Below are 14,554 nucleotides of genomic sequence, written 5' to 3' on the forward strand. Positions count from 1 at the left end.
TTTGATTTCGGCCAAGGGCACATGCCCAGGTTGTGGGCTCGATCCCCAGTGTGGGCATGCAGGAGGCAGTCAATCAATGATCTCTCTCATCATAGATGTTTTTCTCTCTCTTTCTCTTCCTCTCTGGAATCAATAAAAATATATATATTTTTAAAAAGCACCCAGGTGAAACTCTATGGGATCTCCTATGGGAAAGAATATATCTTCAGAAAGCACACCTGGTCAACCTGCCTGTCATAATTACACAAACAAACAAAATAAGCACTGGACAACTCAGAAGCTCTTACTACTACGTACTCCCAAAACAATGGTTTGGGATTTACAGGAGGGAACAGGAGCAAGGTATGGGGTAGAGAGAACTGCGAAGACCAGAGGTGATCCAACTTACTTCCTGACTTTACTCTCTGCACTTTCCACCACGTAGTAGCCAGGTCTGCATTCATATCTGCAGGTGGAGCCCACGTCATGGTGGCCCTGGAGGCAGTGTGGCAGGAGCAGGTTGGCATTGGGGATCGCAGGGGGAGTGTCGCACTCCAACTTGCAGTAGGCTTCAGGGAGAGACCAGAGCCCATCCTCAAGGCAGGTCAGCCACGGGCTCAGTCCTGACTCCAGGAAAGAGAAGCACAGGTGCTCAGAACAGAGAGTGCAAAAATATCACAGCAGAAAGAACCGAAACCTGTCAATGTATTGGCATTCTTGAAAAGGACATTATTCTTTGTTGGGCAACTTCTCTGAAAACTTGGGACAAGTGTTTCTCCTATATTTATTACCCACAGAACATCCAATGTGACCTATTATACAGAATAGAGGTCAGATAACTATTCCCTGACAGTATCATGGGAAACATTATAATAATAATGGATTACCTTCCTATAGTGCTTATTATAAGCCAGTCGTTGCTGTAAGCATTTTACATGTAGTAATTCATGTAAACTTCAAACCTCAAAAACCCTATGAAATTGATCTCATTATTATCCCCTAATTTAAGGATGAGGAAATTGTGTTTAGGTAATTTACCCGAACTAGTAAGAGACACAGGCAGGGACTGAACTCAGGCAGTTTGGCTGCAAAGTTCTGTGCTTAAACACCACACCATGTGCCTACTAGAAGGCACGGTTTCTCCAAGTTGCAATCCATGAACTTCTCATGGTCCCATCACCAGCCCATCCCTGACCTTCTACATCAGAACCTGTCAGCATGGGGCTCAGGGAGCTGCATTTGTAACAAGCCATTGTTAGGCACAGGGAAGTGTAGGAAGAAGTAAGGAGCAGGTGTGGGGTCAGTTAGAGCCGGTTTTCCTCCCCGTCTTCATCTGTGACTAGCAGTAGAGCCAGGAACAAATCTTATAACTGCATTCTCATCTATGAACCAGAACTAAAAGCATCACACCCATAGGATGGGTGTAAATATTAAATTTTAAAATGTGCATGAAAAAGTGTAGCTTTCTCCTTAATATTATCAGGACACTGCTAGTTGGCTTGACTCCGGAGGACATACAATCGAATAAAAACAGAAGAACGCCTTAATTTCTCTTTGTAAGGAGATCCTGAGCCAGGGATCCTTGAAAGAGTGATGTTGCCTTTGCTGGTGTTATCAGAAGAGGGTGGTCCAACAGAGCACATGGGAAGAGGATTGGGGTGAAGGGGAGATTCTCAAAGCACCCTCAAGGAGAGAGAGACTGAAGGGACCCTACACACAGGGCCTGGTCAGCTGAACAATACCTTGAAGCTTGGCTGGTGGGACACAGGAGATGGAGCAACGTTGCAGAAAGCTGGTTCCCTCTGGGCAGGAGAAGGTTGCGTAATTCACCAGAGCTGGGTCAGGAAAGCCACAATCAAGGGGCATACACCTCACTGCCCGGTCCCAGTGCCCTGAGGAGCACGTGAGCATAATGTCCTTCTAGAAACAGAGAATTTTCCTCTGTCAAGGTCACATCAAAACATTTATCAAAAAATCTTCCTGGTGATTATTTGTGCAGACATTCAAAACAGGTACAAATTGTTTTGCCTTTCTCCCTCTTTGTATTAACATACAGCCTCCCAACCTGATGCTGATGGAAGGCACCTGTTTGTGTAAGAGAACCACTGAATGGGGATGCTCCGCCAGGCCAGCTGTGGGCTGCCCTCCACGTATGCCTCCTGCTCCACTCTCCACCCTCCCCTACCTGCTCGGTGCCCAGGGACACTGGCCCTTGTGCATCTCAGGCCTCTGACCAGGACACACTGGCAGGAGATTAGCGAGGGAGGAGGGAAAGAGAGGTCAAGGTGCTGATTCTCCTTCTCCCTCCCTAGAGGGTTACTGCAGTTTTGCTCCACCCTTCAGCAGCCCTCTCTGCACAGCTCCTGTGCTCTCTTCCTGCGGGTTCTCTAACTGCTCCCTACAGTCAACCTTCCAGGCCTTGAGTGCTAACAGCTCCTTCCCTTGGGGAGACTGCACCATCCCTCTGTCCTTTCCCTATACCCTGCTGCTACCTTTGCAAGTAGTCCCTTTCTTAAATCCTCTGAAAGTTCCCACTTCTGAGCATGTCATCTGTTTCCTGCTGGGACCCTTACTGATAAGACAACTCATAAAGCTACTGAACATTGTCATCTCAGTTGAGGATGGTACACAGTATCTAAGAACAGTTGAGAATTAATATTATCAGGACACTTCTCTGATAATTCCTATCAGGCACTTTCCAAACCTTGTGGTTCAACTTTAAAAGTTCCAGCCCTCTCCTTGGGCATCGGCTCTGCAGGGTAGCCCTAGAGTTTATCATCCTCAAGTATGATAAACTGAGCACCTGGAAGGCCAGGCTCTGTACTAGATTTGGGTAAAAATACCCTCAAGGATCAAAATCTACCAGCAGAGCAAATCATAGGTTGGTCCAGAGGCTCAGAAAACACCTGAAGGAGAAAGAATGGAAAGGAGAAGAAGGAAGGAGGTACAGAAGGAAAATGGAGAGATATACTTTTATTGGTTATATCCTACCCCCTTCCAAGATAAATCAAGAGAATATAATCCAAAGAATGCAAACAATGAAAGAAGTAGGAAATGGGGACCATAAAGAAAGGAAATATATAAAAACAACAGCAATGTCATATATACGGACTTGTTCTATGGTGGTGAGGCAGCACAAAGGGGTGAGAGGAGGGACTGCCCATCCTTGGGCAAGAGGGACAGTGTGCTGAGGGAGGTGACACAGGAATTGGCCTTTGAGCGATGAGCTGGACTTCCCAGCAGCAGAGGGGGCGAGGGAGAAGAGAAAAAAGTGTTTGGAGTGAGGGGAACAGACTGAACAGGGCCTGAGAGACCTGGGAGCTCAGAGCATGTTTGGGGAAAAACACAGCTGACACTCTAGCCAAAGGGTTACCAAAGGCCAAAGAGAGCGAGTGGGAGGGATGATTTTGGGGCTCAGCCAGGAGCCCACAGTGACCAAAGCCAAAGGTAAAATGACTAGTGAAAGCACCTGTCACCCCTGACACCCACTCCTGGCTACCAGGTCCGCCCTGCTTCCCAATGTTTCCCTGTTGCCTGCCAGGAGGACCCAATTCAAAGCCAGACACATTTTTCTGTTTAGTTTCAGTTCTTGTGTCAACAAAAAGCAAATATCCCCACCGTCTTATGATCACGAGCCGGGATTGTATAATTTCCGCAGTGGGACCGCCTGTGTGTGTGTGTGTGGGGGGGGGGGGGGGGAGGGGGACGCGGGGGGAGGGGGGCGGCGGGAGAGGCTGGCTGGAGAGCTAACTCTACCATATGGTTGGTGAAGGGCGAGCTCCCAACCCAGATGCTGTCCCTTACACACTACAACCTGGACGCCTGGCTCAAACCACAATGATCACTCAAAGAATATCTCCCAAACTCTGCATATATTGCCCGTTTTTTCTCCTGGCTTCATTAAGTACTGTCTATGTTTGTTTTGAATTTTCTCTTAATTTTAATAACTTGCAAAGCCTGTCTTCTCTTCTCTCCCCTTCCTTACCTATCACAAAAATGTATCCAATCCTTACATCTTTTTTGTTGTTGTTCTTTTTATTTTTTCTCTTTTCTAGAGCAAGTTAAGCTGGGTTAAGAATGGGTGGGTGATAAGAGCATCATATCACCAAGGCATCATAGACCAAGGATAGTCTCAAGATATATTGAAACTATTTCTCTCTAGGCCAGGTGTCCTCAAACTACGGCCCGCGGGCCACATATCCAGCCCGCCGGGTGCCGCTGCCTGTCCTGCTTAGCAGCCGACTCGTCCCGGGCCCACAGTGCGCATAGGAATTTGTTCATAGTTGTTTTTTTTTAAACTATAGTCTGGCCCTCCAATGGTCTGATGGACAGTGAACTGGCCCCCTGTTTAAAAAGTTTGAGGACCCCTGCGTCTAGGCAGATCCTAAACCACCCGAAGCCAATGACTATGTCTCTAAATTCTGACTATCCCTAAGCAAGTGAATTCTCCACTGACCCACAACCCGCTGGCAGTCAACTGGTACAAAATAAAAACAAAAAGTCCTTTCTTCCAAACCATTGAAATCTGACTGCCCATCACACTCCCACCCTTTCCTCCTCACACCGCATCTCTCCGGGTCTCTTCTAGGGCACTATTATCTTTGGCCTACTGCCTCCTTTCTCTATCTCATATTATGGTTATGTATTAATGGTTGATTTCAAGTTTAAATTTCTCTGCAGCGTACCAAAAGCTCTATAAAGAAAAAGTGGAAAATAAAATTTTTCATTGAGAAGATAGCATCATGCTCATTATAATGGTAGCTTAATGGAGTGCTCTGTGCCTATCATTCTGCTAGCAGCTTTAAAACTATTCCAATCAGTCACCATAATAACAAAATGACATAAAATCTTCTGTTCTAATTATTTTAAAAATGTGAGGACAAACTTAAAGAGGTTAGTTCCTTTTGTTTGTTGTTTTTAAGCTGAAATTACACATCTATTAAACAGTGGAGCCAAAATTTCATTCCAGATCTGTCTCCCAAGCCATGCTCTTACCTCCAAGTCACCTTGAAATCCTGGAAAGGGTGATGTAGTAGCTTGTAGAAATTTGGACAATTCCGTCAATGCTGGAATCATGACATAATCCCCACCCCAGTAACTGAGGGAAGGAAGTCAGCTCTTTTTCTCCAGCCTTCTTGTAAGAGGACTGGGGGAGTCAGATCATGGACCACAGATAAGCAGCTGCCCCATCCTGCCTGCATACGGTGGACAAGGCTCAGCTACGGCATCTCATTTTGAAGGCCAAAGAAGAGTGAGAAGAATGGAACAGGCATTCCCACCTACTGCCCATCTGGAGAGAAACTGACACCCGGGTATGGGACCAGCACTGGCTCTTAGACACCTGCACTTCTGTAAAGCCTTGCTTCACCTGGCTTGCTGGAGTCCTCATTTTTCCTTTCATCTGAGCAACAAGCACCTTCCCTTCCTTGATGGGGCTAGGGAGAGGAACATGAAGACCTTCTCTCCCCAGGAGTTCGGTCCTGATGACCACGGATTCCCAACTCACCTGCATGGGCCTGAGGTATTGCCCACTGCTGGCCTGAAGGGCAAACCCCCTTTGGCAGGTGATAGTGCACTTCATGTGACTTGGCCCCACAGAGGTACAGTTCACCACATCCGTGTGTTCCAGCAGCAGTGGCACACAGCTGCTCTGCTTCCCACAGGGCCGGTGGACACAGCTGAGGTGACAGAAAGAGAAGCATCTTAGACCAGCAAGATATTTTCTTGCTCTTGGTGCTGTTGGCAGTGATGCTAAATATTAGCCAAAATGACTACAGTGAATTTCATCATCATCAATTTGCTTTATTTTTCCTTGAATTGTGTTAGTGTTCAGTGACTTTTTTAAGAAGGTGGAAAATAAAATGTCTTTGACTACGCACATAATGCCTTGAAATAATTGAGAATTGATTTTAAAAGCACTGGTTCAAAAGAGATGAATTTGATCTGAACGTGCTAAAGTTGCTGCTTGTAATCCTATGCCCATGGGACTGAAGTTATATGGCAGTGACATTCTCACTTCTTTTACCTATACTTTTTAAGTATAGGGTAAAGGGATTGGAGTTGTGTGATGTAAAGAAAGCCTTTAAGCCCTGGTTATTCCCTGCAATGTTGTGGTACACCTCATACACTCCATGGATCCCCAACAGAGGGAGAACTAAATGAGTTGGGGGAAGAGGTTGTTAATTGTCAGCGGGAATTCCCCCAACCCAACCCTAATAATTGCACATGCAGTACAGGAAATACATCTTTGTCTCTGAGTCTCTATTCAACCTCTCAGGTTAAGGTATCTGAAATCTGACTGTCCATGGAATCAGATCAGAAGACCTCATTAGTGATGCTAAAAAAACTCCAAGTTCCATAGATGCTACATGCCCTGATGTCCACAAAACATATTTCTTCAACGTGTTAAGTGGAAAGTACTGGAAAACAGAGTCATTAACGGTTGTGGTTCATGTCAGTTTCTGCCAAGAAATTAACGTGAAATAGCACATGCTATTTTTCAACAACTCCATCCAATTATGCCATGTCATCATTGAGGACAGATCGGTGCTGAGATATGACACAAAACAAACCCTGTGAATGAGCTTCCCTCCACGAGGATGGGGTTCCATTAACTACAGTTGCTATAACTACCAGTGGGCAAAGTCTGTCCAGCATTGGCAGAAGGGAGGAAGAGTGAGACAGGGGAGCACAGACCAGGGGGAAAGTGACATGAAATAAAACCAAGACCAAAAAAATATAAACCACCAAACCCAGACCTGTTTATGAAGTGAGAAATGGTTTTAGGGCAGCTGCTGCAGATTCTTTCACTAGCTTATATTTCCATGTGCTTCCTTTTTAAGGAATTTGTTTTATGAGGACGGTGTTTGTCAGGTCGTTAGCTTCTGATGGCATCTGGTACCAATTGTAGACTTTTCTCCCTCACACCTCAACCCCAAAGCCCTTCTGTATTTCTCTTCCACTACAAACACCGCTCTTCTGAGTGAAGATGTGTTCTTCGTTTTCCCACTGCCCGCGCATGCTCCTCTCCACCTAATGCTACATAAGTTCCAATATCATAAAGATAATGCTAATAGTAAAAAATAGTCTTTAAAACTTCTCAAAAGCATTCTTCTTAGTGTCTTTGGACATGTGTTAACGACAGGGGCAACCATGAAACCTTACAATACCCCGGCGGGGCGGGGGGGGGGTGCAGTTTGGTATTTATCTTGGTCTGACATACAAGGAAACTAAAGCTGTTTGGAGACTGGATGCAGGCCACACAGCGAGTAGGAGGAAAATCCTCAGGCTGGATCTCAGAACCCTCACTCTGGGGCCAGCCTAGACCACGAGGCCATCTCCCTGGGGGTGAGGCTGCTTCCCTATTGCTTTCTTCTCAATTCAAAAGCTAGCAGCACAGACAAGGTAAGCCAAGGGGCGCCTCAGCAGGGTCGCCAGGGGGAGAGTATAGAATATTTAACAGTACACCTCCCTTTGGAGCAGTTTTCTCTTAAATGAGAGCAAATGGAATTGGCCACATTTGCCCAGCATCCATGGACTGCAGGGTGCCTTGCTCAGTGTGTTTCCTCCTTTGGCAATAGAGCCTCAACCTTCCACCCACTTTTTCCAGATCTTTCCTCACACCTCATCACAACGTGTTCTTAGGTAAGTATATGATGAACCCAGTCAGATGTGATTCACAGGTATTTCCATTTTAACAGGAGACAAGTTTTAAGCCAAAGGAATGAGTTTCTCATGATGGAATTTTGAGTCAGGAGGGCCTTAGAAATCACACTCCTCTGTAGACGGCCACCTACCGTGATCCTAGCTTTGCTTTTTGCCTCTCCACTTCTCTGGATAAGCTTCCCCTCTCTCTTCTGTCCTCACTCCCCAAAGCCATTACATGTGAGGGTTTAAAAAATGCTTTCAACTGAAGAATCCCTTTTTCAAATGTATTTAACCCTAGGCCAGTGGTCAGCAAACTCATTAGGCAACAGAGCCAAATATCAACAGTACAACGATTGAAATTTCTTTTGAGAGCCGAAAACCGACTTCTGCGCATGGGCCACGAAGTTTCAATTGCACTGTATGCGCGCCCACACGTGGTATTTTGTGGAAGAGCCACACTCAAGGGGCCAAAGAGCCGCATGTGGCTCGCGAGCCGCAGTTTGCCGACCACTGCCCTAGGCTGTCCTGCTCTTAAACATCAGCTGCTTGTGGTCATCCAACCCTAAACCCAGCACTGCCCTGCCATGATGATTGGTGGTTTTCCTTTGTTGGTTGGGTCTGTGAGTGCCGCCTGTCCTTGGGAAGCCTTTGGTGGCACAGTCCCATAAAGGAGTGACCTTTGTATGCCATGAGGCAGGCTTTGTCAACCATAGTTGTACACTTCACTCAGGAAATGTTAAAAAATATATGGATGCCCAGACTTTGTCCCCTGGAGGTTTTCATTCTATAGGCCTGTGGTGGGATCCTGGCATCCATGAGTTTTTGTTTCAGACTTTTTGATGCTCACCAGGAGTAAAATGCAGCACCAGAAAGGCCTGGATATGTGTAACCTGAAAGATGTCAATACATCTACAGGCGAAGACTATAAAATGACAGGGCTTATTCCAGGAGAAACTGGCCCCACTGCTCAACCATTATGCTCTCATGTATTAAGCACAAATTATCACATAGAGGCCACCAGATAGATCAAAAGCAGAAGACATTCCCCTGCTCTGAAGAAACTTTCAATACAGCAGGAGAGAGAAAATAATTAAACTATGTGTTACTGATTATACATTCACGGCCATTCCAGAGAACATTTTATCATTGGATAGGACTTGACATCAATGAATGTATAGGACTGGGGAAAGCCAGACAGATAATACCCTGAAATGTTACCTCTGATGCTGTACAGACAGAACACAGGGCAAGATAGCACTCTCAAAACCTAGGCAAAATCACCATTTCCTCCCTACCACTGAGAACTGATGGGTTTTTGTGGGTTTGTTTGTTTGTTTTTACTGAAGAAAATTCAGTATGTGTGGGTCTCTTAAATTTTGGCTAACAAATTTGGAGAATTTATACTGAAGGAAGTCAACATCTATATTTAAAGACAGACTAAGAGCACGTTCCTAAAGTTCTCCCCTGCCATCAGGGGTGGGTGAGGAACAGGGTGAGGCACCGGAAAGCAGGTAATATTCTCTGCAGAAGGAGTGGACAGACCCACTAACAAATCTATCTTGAGATGTCCCCCAGGGTATGCCAAACCAGGCACGTTTTTTCAGTTTTCCATCCCTTGAGGCCACTAGAGAGAAGTTGGCGTAGCTTTCAGCCAAGGCCCACATTTGGGAAGCTGGATAATTCCTATGAATTGTCAAAGGGCTGGCTGTTCTGGCCACAGTTTCTTCACAGCTTTGGCTCAAGGTTCTCCTAAGGAGCTGAGCCACCCTGAAAGTTCAGGAGGGTATGACAATATTCCAGAGTAAATCAGAATCAAGCTACATTTCTCCCAGGTGAAGACTGATGGAAGATTATGAACTAAAGACCCAATTTCTTAAATATAACTGCTGGGGGGGAGGGGGAGTAACCTTCAGCAATGATCTTAAAGGAACCATAGCATGTTTAAACTTAAATGGACCTTAAAGGCAATTCAACCTAAATTCCTCTTTTTAAAGATAAAGAAACTGAGAGAAAAAGAAATGATGAGTTATTCTAGATCTTTCTACTGCACTAAGACTACAATATAATAACAAAAAAAGCATTTAATTAAACTTTGGCTCAAAATCAGGATGACATCAGCTTATGAAATTTTTCTAGTCAATATCCTGCCCTCCCTCAGGCAGCCAGAGAAAGCTGACCACAATTTGATGTCTGGACTCCAGGCTAGCTTAGGAGAAACCAGCTGGCATCTGCACCACACTTTTTAAGGAAGAGCATGTATGATGCAGAAAGCAGCAAACCCATGTGAGCTGGGGTCAGGTCTTGGCTTGCTGGTGCTTATCTCTATGACCTTGGATAAATCTCTTAACTATTCTGGCCCTCTGTCTGCAAATTTGTAAAATGACAGGGTTGAACTAGGTTCTCTTGAAGGTCCCTTCCAGCTCTAGCATGATATTTAATTTCATAGATGAGGTGATGGTGGTATTGGGGTGGGAGTACAGAAAACCATGAGTGGGCAGGATGTGGTGGAGAACCCGAAAGGGAGTTTCGCACTATCTTTCTTGCCCAGTGTAAGTTTCTACTCAATGTCCCTACTTTTCAGTTGTTTAACACTGAACACAAGTTAAACACAAGATTGCAATTCCTTTATCCAAGAAGTGCCACCACTGACCAAAGAGCTATGCCAGTAGTTTTGGTAGAAACAGCTCTTTTAAGGTTAAATAGTAAAAGAGGATCAGATGTCTCTCCATTCCTCCACTGTGTTTTATTGATTCTTATTGAAATAAGAGGGTGTGGGCTAAAAAGGAATGTATGCTCTGGATTTGGCAGCAGATGGTGGACAGAATGTGGAGTGGACTGGAAGAGACGGAGACCTCATTAATCTTCTCACCCCCAACAGCAAAACCAAATAATAATGATAGCATCCATCCTTAGAGAGCTTTGCTGTTTCTCCAAACCAGTGCAAAAGGAGCCTCTATTTGTGCTGTTGCTAGAACAGTACCTATGGGGCAGAAAGAAGGGGTAGTCGGCTCCCCATTCTGCCTCCTCCTTACTCTGGCCCTGTCTTTGTGTAGGACAAGGACTATCAGCCTCCTTAGGCAGAACAATGCTGGTACTTTGAGGAGTCTCACTCAAGGATCATACCAACTGGAAAGGGAAAATTAATTCAAGTTCTTAGAAGATTCTCATCTGAGAGCAACAGAAGACTCTCAGTAGGAAGTGGTAGTCTTCCCTCATGACAGAAATGATGAATTATTGCACAAAACAGACTTCTCTTTTCATTCCTGTATCCCAGGAAAGTGGAGGTTTCTCCTGCCTCTTTTGAAGTCTCTACCCCGAAGTTGGCCCCTCAAAATATCCCTGTTGGGAGATGTCCATCTCTTTCTAGAATGTGACCTGTTTGTAAGTCCAGGACTGGACTCTGGTGGCCCCAGTACTGGGTAATTTGCTTTGCTCATTTCTAATTCTGGGCCCAGTTTTTACCAGGCTTGGTTGTAACACTAGCAGTCCCATCCGAATGTCCCCTGTCCTTCTAAAGAGAAACAGATTTATATCACCCAGCCAAAAGCACTCTCTTTCAAAAGCCCTGTGTCACCAAGTTTCAGAACCCATGACGTTAATGTAGACTATAAAATATGTGGAATACCAAAGGAAGAATCAAAACAATTGATGGCTAACCCCCAGGGAATGTGCTTCCTAGCATGCACCAGGGAAGCAGAATCGCCTATCAGAAACAATAGCAACAACTTTATATACACACTTTTTTCTGCAGTTTGCAAGGGCAGCAACCCTTTCCACACAGGGCATTTTCTATGATCACTGCAGCCCCCACCTGACTGCACTGAGGACTCCCCACTACCTGTTATTCATCCCTGGGTATCAATTAAACTATCAGTTCAGTAGTGACACTTCCCCAGCCACATTCATCGGCCAAGCCTAGAGAATTGTGAAAGGTGGAGTTAAGTGAGGGAACAACACAGTCCTGTGAATCAAGTTGAATGGGCAGGAGCTTCTATTTGTGCTGTTGCTAGAACAGTACCTATGGGGCAGAAAGAAGGGATAGTTGGCTTCTCATCAACTATGTGTAAGTTGAGGGCTTGATGATTTGCAAGCCAGCACCTTGAAGGAGCTCCAAATTTACCTATAAAAGTAGAATCTAAAACACATGCAGGGCCCCTTTGGGACTCTCCCTCTCCTCCTTGGCTTCCTTTCCCCATAAAGTTTCTGGACTCCCCAACAGAAGCTTCCCGTTGTTCCCATCATCTTGTAATCCCAGAATTTGTCAGTCCTCAACTGACATCAGATTTGGAAGATTACTCCCGTCTGTCCTTTTGCTCTTCCTGGCACTCCAAGCCTTGCAACATCAATGGATCACTTGCTTATGGAGAAATGAAGGCACAGGGAAGGGAAAGGACAACCCTAAAAGCATGTGGTGAAACTAGATGGTGTAGCCAAAAGCAAAAGGCAGGGGTCTGGGCACTGGGCTTGCTGCCACCACATCACCACAATTCTTCCGCCTCCATGGTTATGGCTACACAGAACCAGACACAGGCCAAGCCGTTCCAAACAGAACTTATGGTCAAACCTGTCAACAGTGTCTGTCTCCTTGGCAGGCTGGCAAAATGACAGAACCCTAGAAATGTTTTTTTGTTTTTGTCTTCTGTGCTCTCTCCACCAGCTGCCAGGAAAAGAGGCCACAAGTACAGGCTAGATCTGAGCAAAACTGGAAAGCAGATGGCATTTTAAACTCATCTCTGTCCAGCATCACTTTCTCTGCTTCTGTTCCCCTAAACTGCCCAATGCCTACACTAGGTTGCATTCCAGCAGGGTCCTGGTTTGCTTTTGAATTGTCAAGGTCTACAAGAGAATATCCCTGGTATAAATAGTTGATAATGACTTAGAACATTTCTATTTCTATCAAAAAAGTTATTTGCAATTTTAAAGAGGCCTGCACAGATTGTCCAGACTTGAAGAAAAAATCCTCCTAATTTCTGAAACTGAGATAAGGCATTGGAAAGTCACTGTTTCAGAGTCATTGTATTGAAACCAGCCAATTCCTTAGAGGGAGACACCAACCCCAAGTCTCGCAAAACTATCTATGCCTGTTCCTAGCTTTCCACTCAAAAGCTGTCACTCAACTGGTTCTTAGAAAGTATCCCACTAGGAGCCATCTCAGATAAGATAACACTTTAATAAAGGCTATTTCTATAATAATCTAGTCATAGTCCAATAATTGCCTAAATGAGATCATGTCCATGACCTTTTTTTTGTTCCTCTATAACCCTGAGAGCAAATAGTTGAAAAGACTCAAACAGCTCACTCACTGTGCCTCCCCAAGCAGACCCATCATCCACCAGGCCATCCATCATGGGCAAGGACACTCTGAATCCTCTTCAGTGAATTCTCCTCCTTCCCCACTATTGTATGGACAAGTCATTCTGGGAAAAGGAAGTTGGGCAAGAAACCCAGGGAACAACTGAGCAGCTATAATTCTTTCCTTGCTTAAGAAACAAAAACAGATTCAACGTTAATTTGCTAAACTACTTTGGGGAAGAAAATAATCGAATGAGTAGAAATGCAATACATATTTCACTTCTACAGTGGCTTTCCCAGCAGCAAGAGAGAACACTTCCCATCATCCCAGAGCATTCAAAGGAAAGCCTCTCCTAAAAACAAAAGGTGAGGAACCAGCGAATGAGCAAATGTTTTAACATGTAGTCCCTAGCAAAAGGAAGGAAGGAGCCCTTCATTTGTGAGGCTATCAAGAGGGAGGTAATCTGAATGTTCTCCATGGGACAAGTCGGGGAGGAGAGGCCTGGCAGGGCATAGCAGCCTGATCCAGGCAAAGGAGGAAGGGAAATGGCTGGCATTTCAACTCTGAGCTCCCAATAATTGAAGCACAATAGGAACTGGTAAAGCAGCAGCAATAAGGGCTATAGGGAATAACGAAGCATAAAGCAAAATGACAGGTAATAGAGATGGAGTGATCCTGTTAACAAGACCAGGCTCACACACTGATTACAGCAGGGAAGGAATGCCAAGGCACTGAGCTGTGTTCTGGCCACAGGCCTCTGGACTGGGACACAGAGGCCTTACAATCCAGCCCCAGCCCTACCCCTGAACTATAGCATAAGCAAGAAGGGACATTTTCATACCTGAGTCCCAACATCTCCCAAGTGGCAAGGTCTACAAGAGAATACTTCCTCCCCCAAATTCTCTGGAATTCCTAAAGTCACGGAAAGGAAGTTCTATGGGAAAGTTGCTTTCCTTTCTACCACATCCCTCCATCCCCAACCAAAATCTATAGTGCCTTTCCCAGCAGCAAGCTCCTGTGGTTTCTCCATGTACAATGGAAGGTGACCCAGAAATCCTCTGTACTTGACTTAGGAATACAGAGGCTCTGTCTTCTCAGTCAGAAGATCCACCTTTTCAAGAAGACCTTTCTCAGGCTAAAGACATCTTTTGTGGCACATCACAGGGGTTCCATGTAAGAGGGCTCTGAAGAGGCAAGGCAGGTGGGGTAAGTCAGCCTCAGACGACATTAACCCTGCATGTTACTCTAGTTCAGGCGTCCTCAAACTACAGCCCGCGCGCCACATGCGGCCCCCCGAGGGCATTTTTCCGGCCCCCCAGGTGCCGCTGCTTGTCCTGCTTAGCAGCCGACTCGTCCCAGGCCCACAGTGCACATAGGAATTTGTTCATAGTTGTTTTTTTTTTAACTATAGTCCGGCCCTCCATCGGTCCGAGAGACAGTGAACTGGCCCCGTTTAAAAAGTTTGAGGACCCCTGCTCTAGTTCATACATTGCCAACGGAAAATTATTAAGTTCTTGGTGATCACTAATTGTTGTTGCTTTCCTAAGTATTATTTATTTTTTTGCAGTCCCTGCTTCAGGAAACAGAACTTGAAGAACAGGGAAAGCAACAGTGCCTAAACTAACGTACATGCAT

General features: G+C 45.3%; 1 protein-coding gene across 2 annotated transcripts in view; it reads right to left on the bottom strand.

Moving 5' to 3' along the window:
• The window catches only part of PAPPA2 (pappalysin 2), a gene marked incomplete at its 5' end in the record, with an annotated part of 214,968 nt that overhangs the window by 59,571 nt on the left and 140,843 nt on the right, over window positions 1-14,554 (bottom strand). Inside the window, 3 exons of one of the 2 annotated variants that reach the window (XM_080648252.1) lie at window positions 389-602; window positions 1,722-1,896; window positions 5,486-5,657. In XM_080648252.1, coding sequence (XP_080504378.1) covers window positions 389-602; window positions 1,722-1,896; window positions 5,486-5,657 — 561 coding nt within the window. Of the gene's footprint in view, window positions 1-388; window positions 603-1,721; window positions 1,900-5,485; window positions 5,658-14,554 lie in introns of both variants that reach the window. The other variant, XM_080648251.1, reaches the window with a different exon arrangement.

This window comes from Plecotus auritus (assembly GCF_963455305.1).
Source record: "Plecotus auritus genome assembly, chromosome: 12".
Classification (NCBI taxonomy): Eukaryota; Metazoa; Chordata; class Mammalia; order Chiroptera; family Vespertilionidae; genus Plecotus; species Plecotus auritus.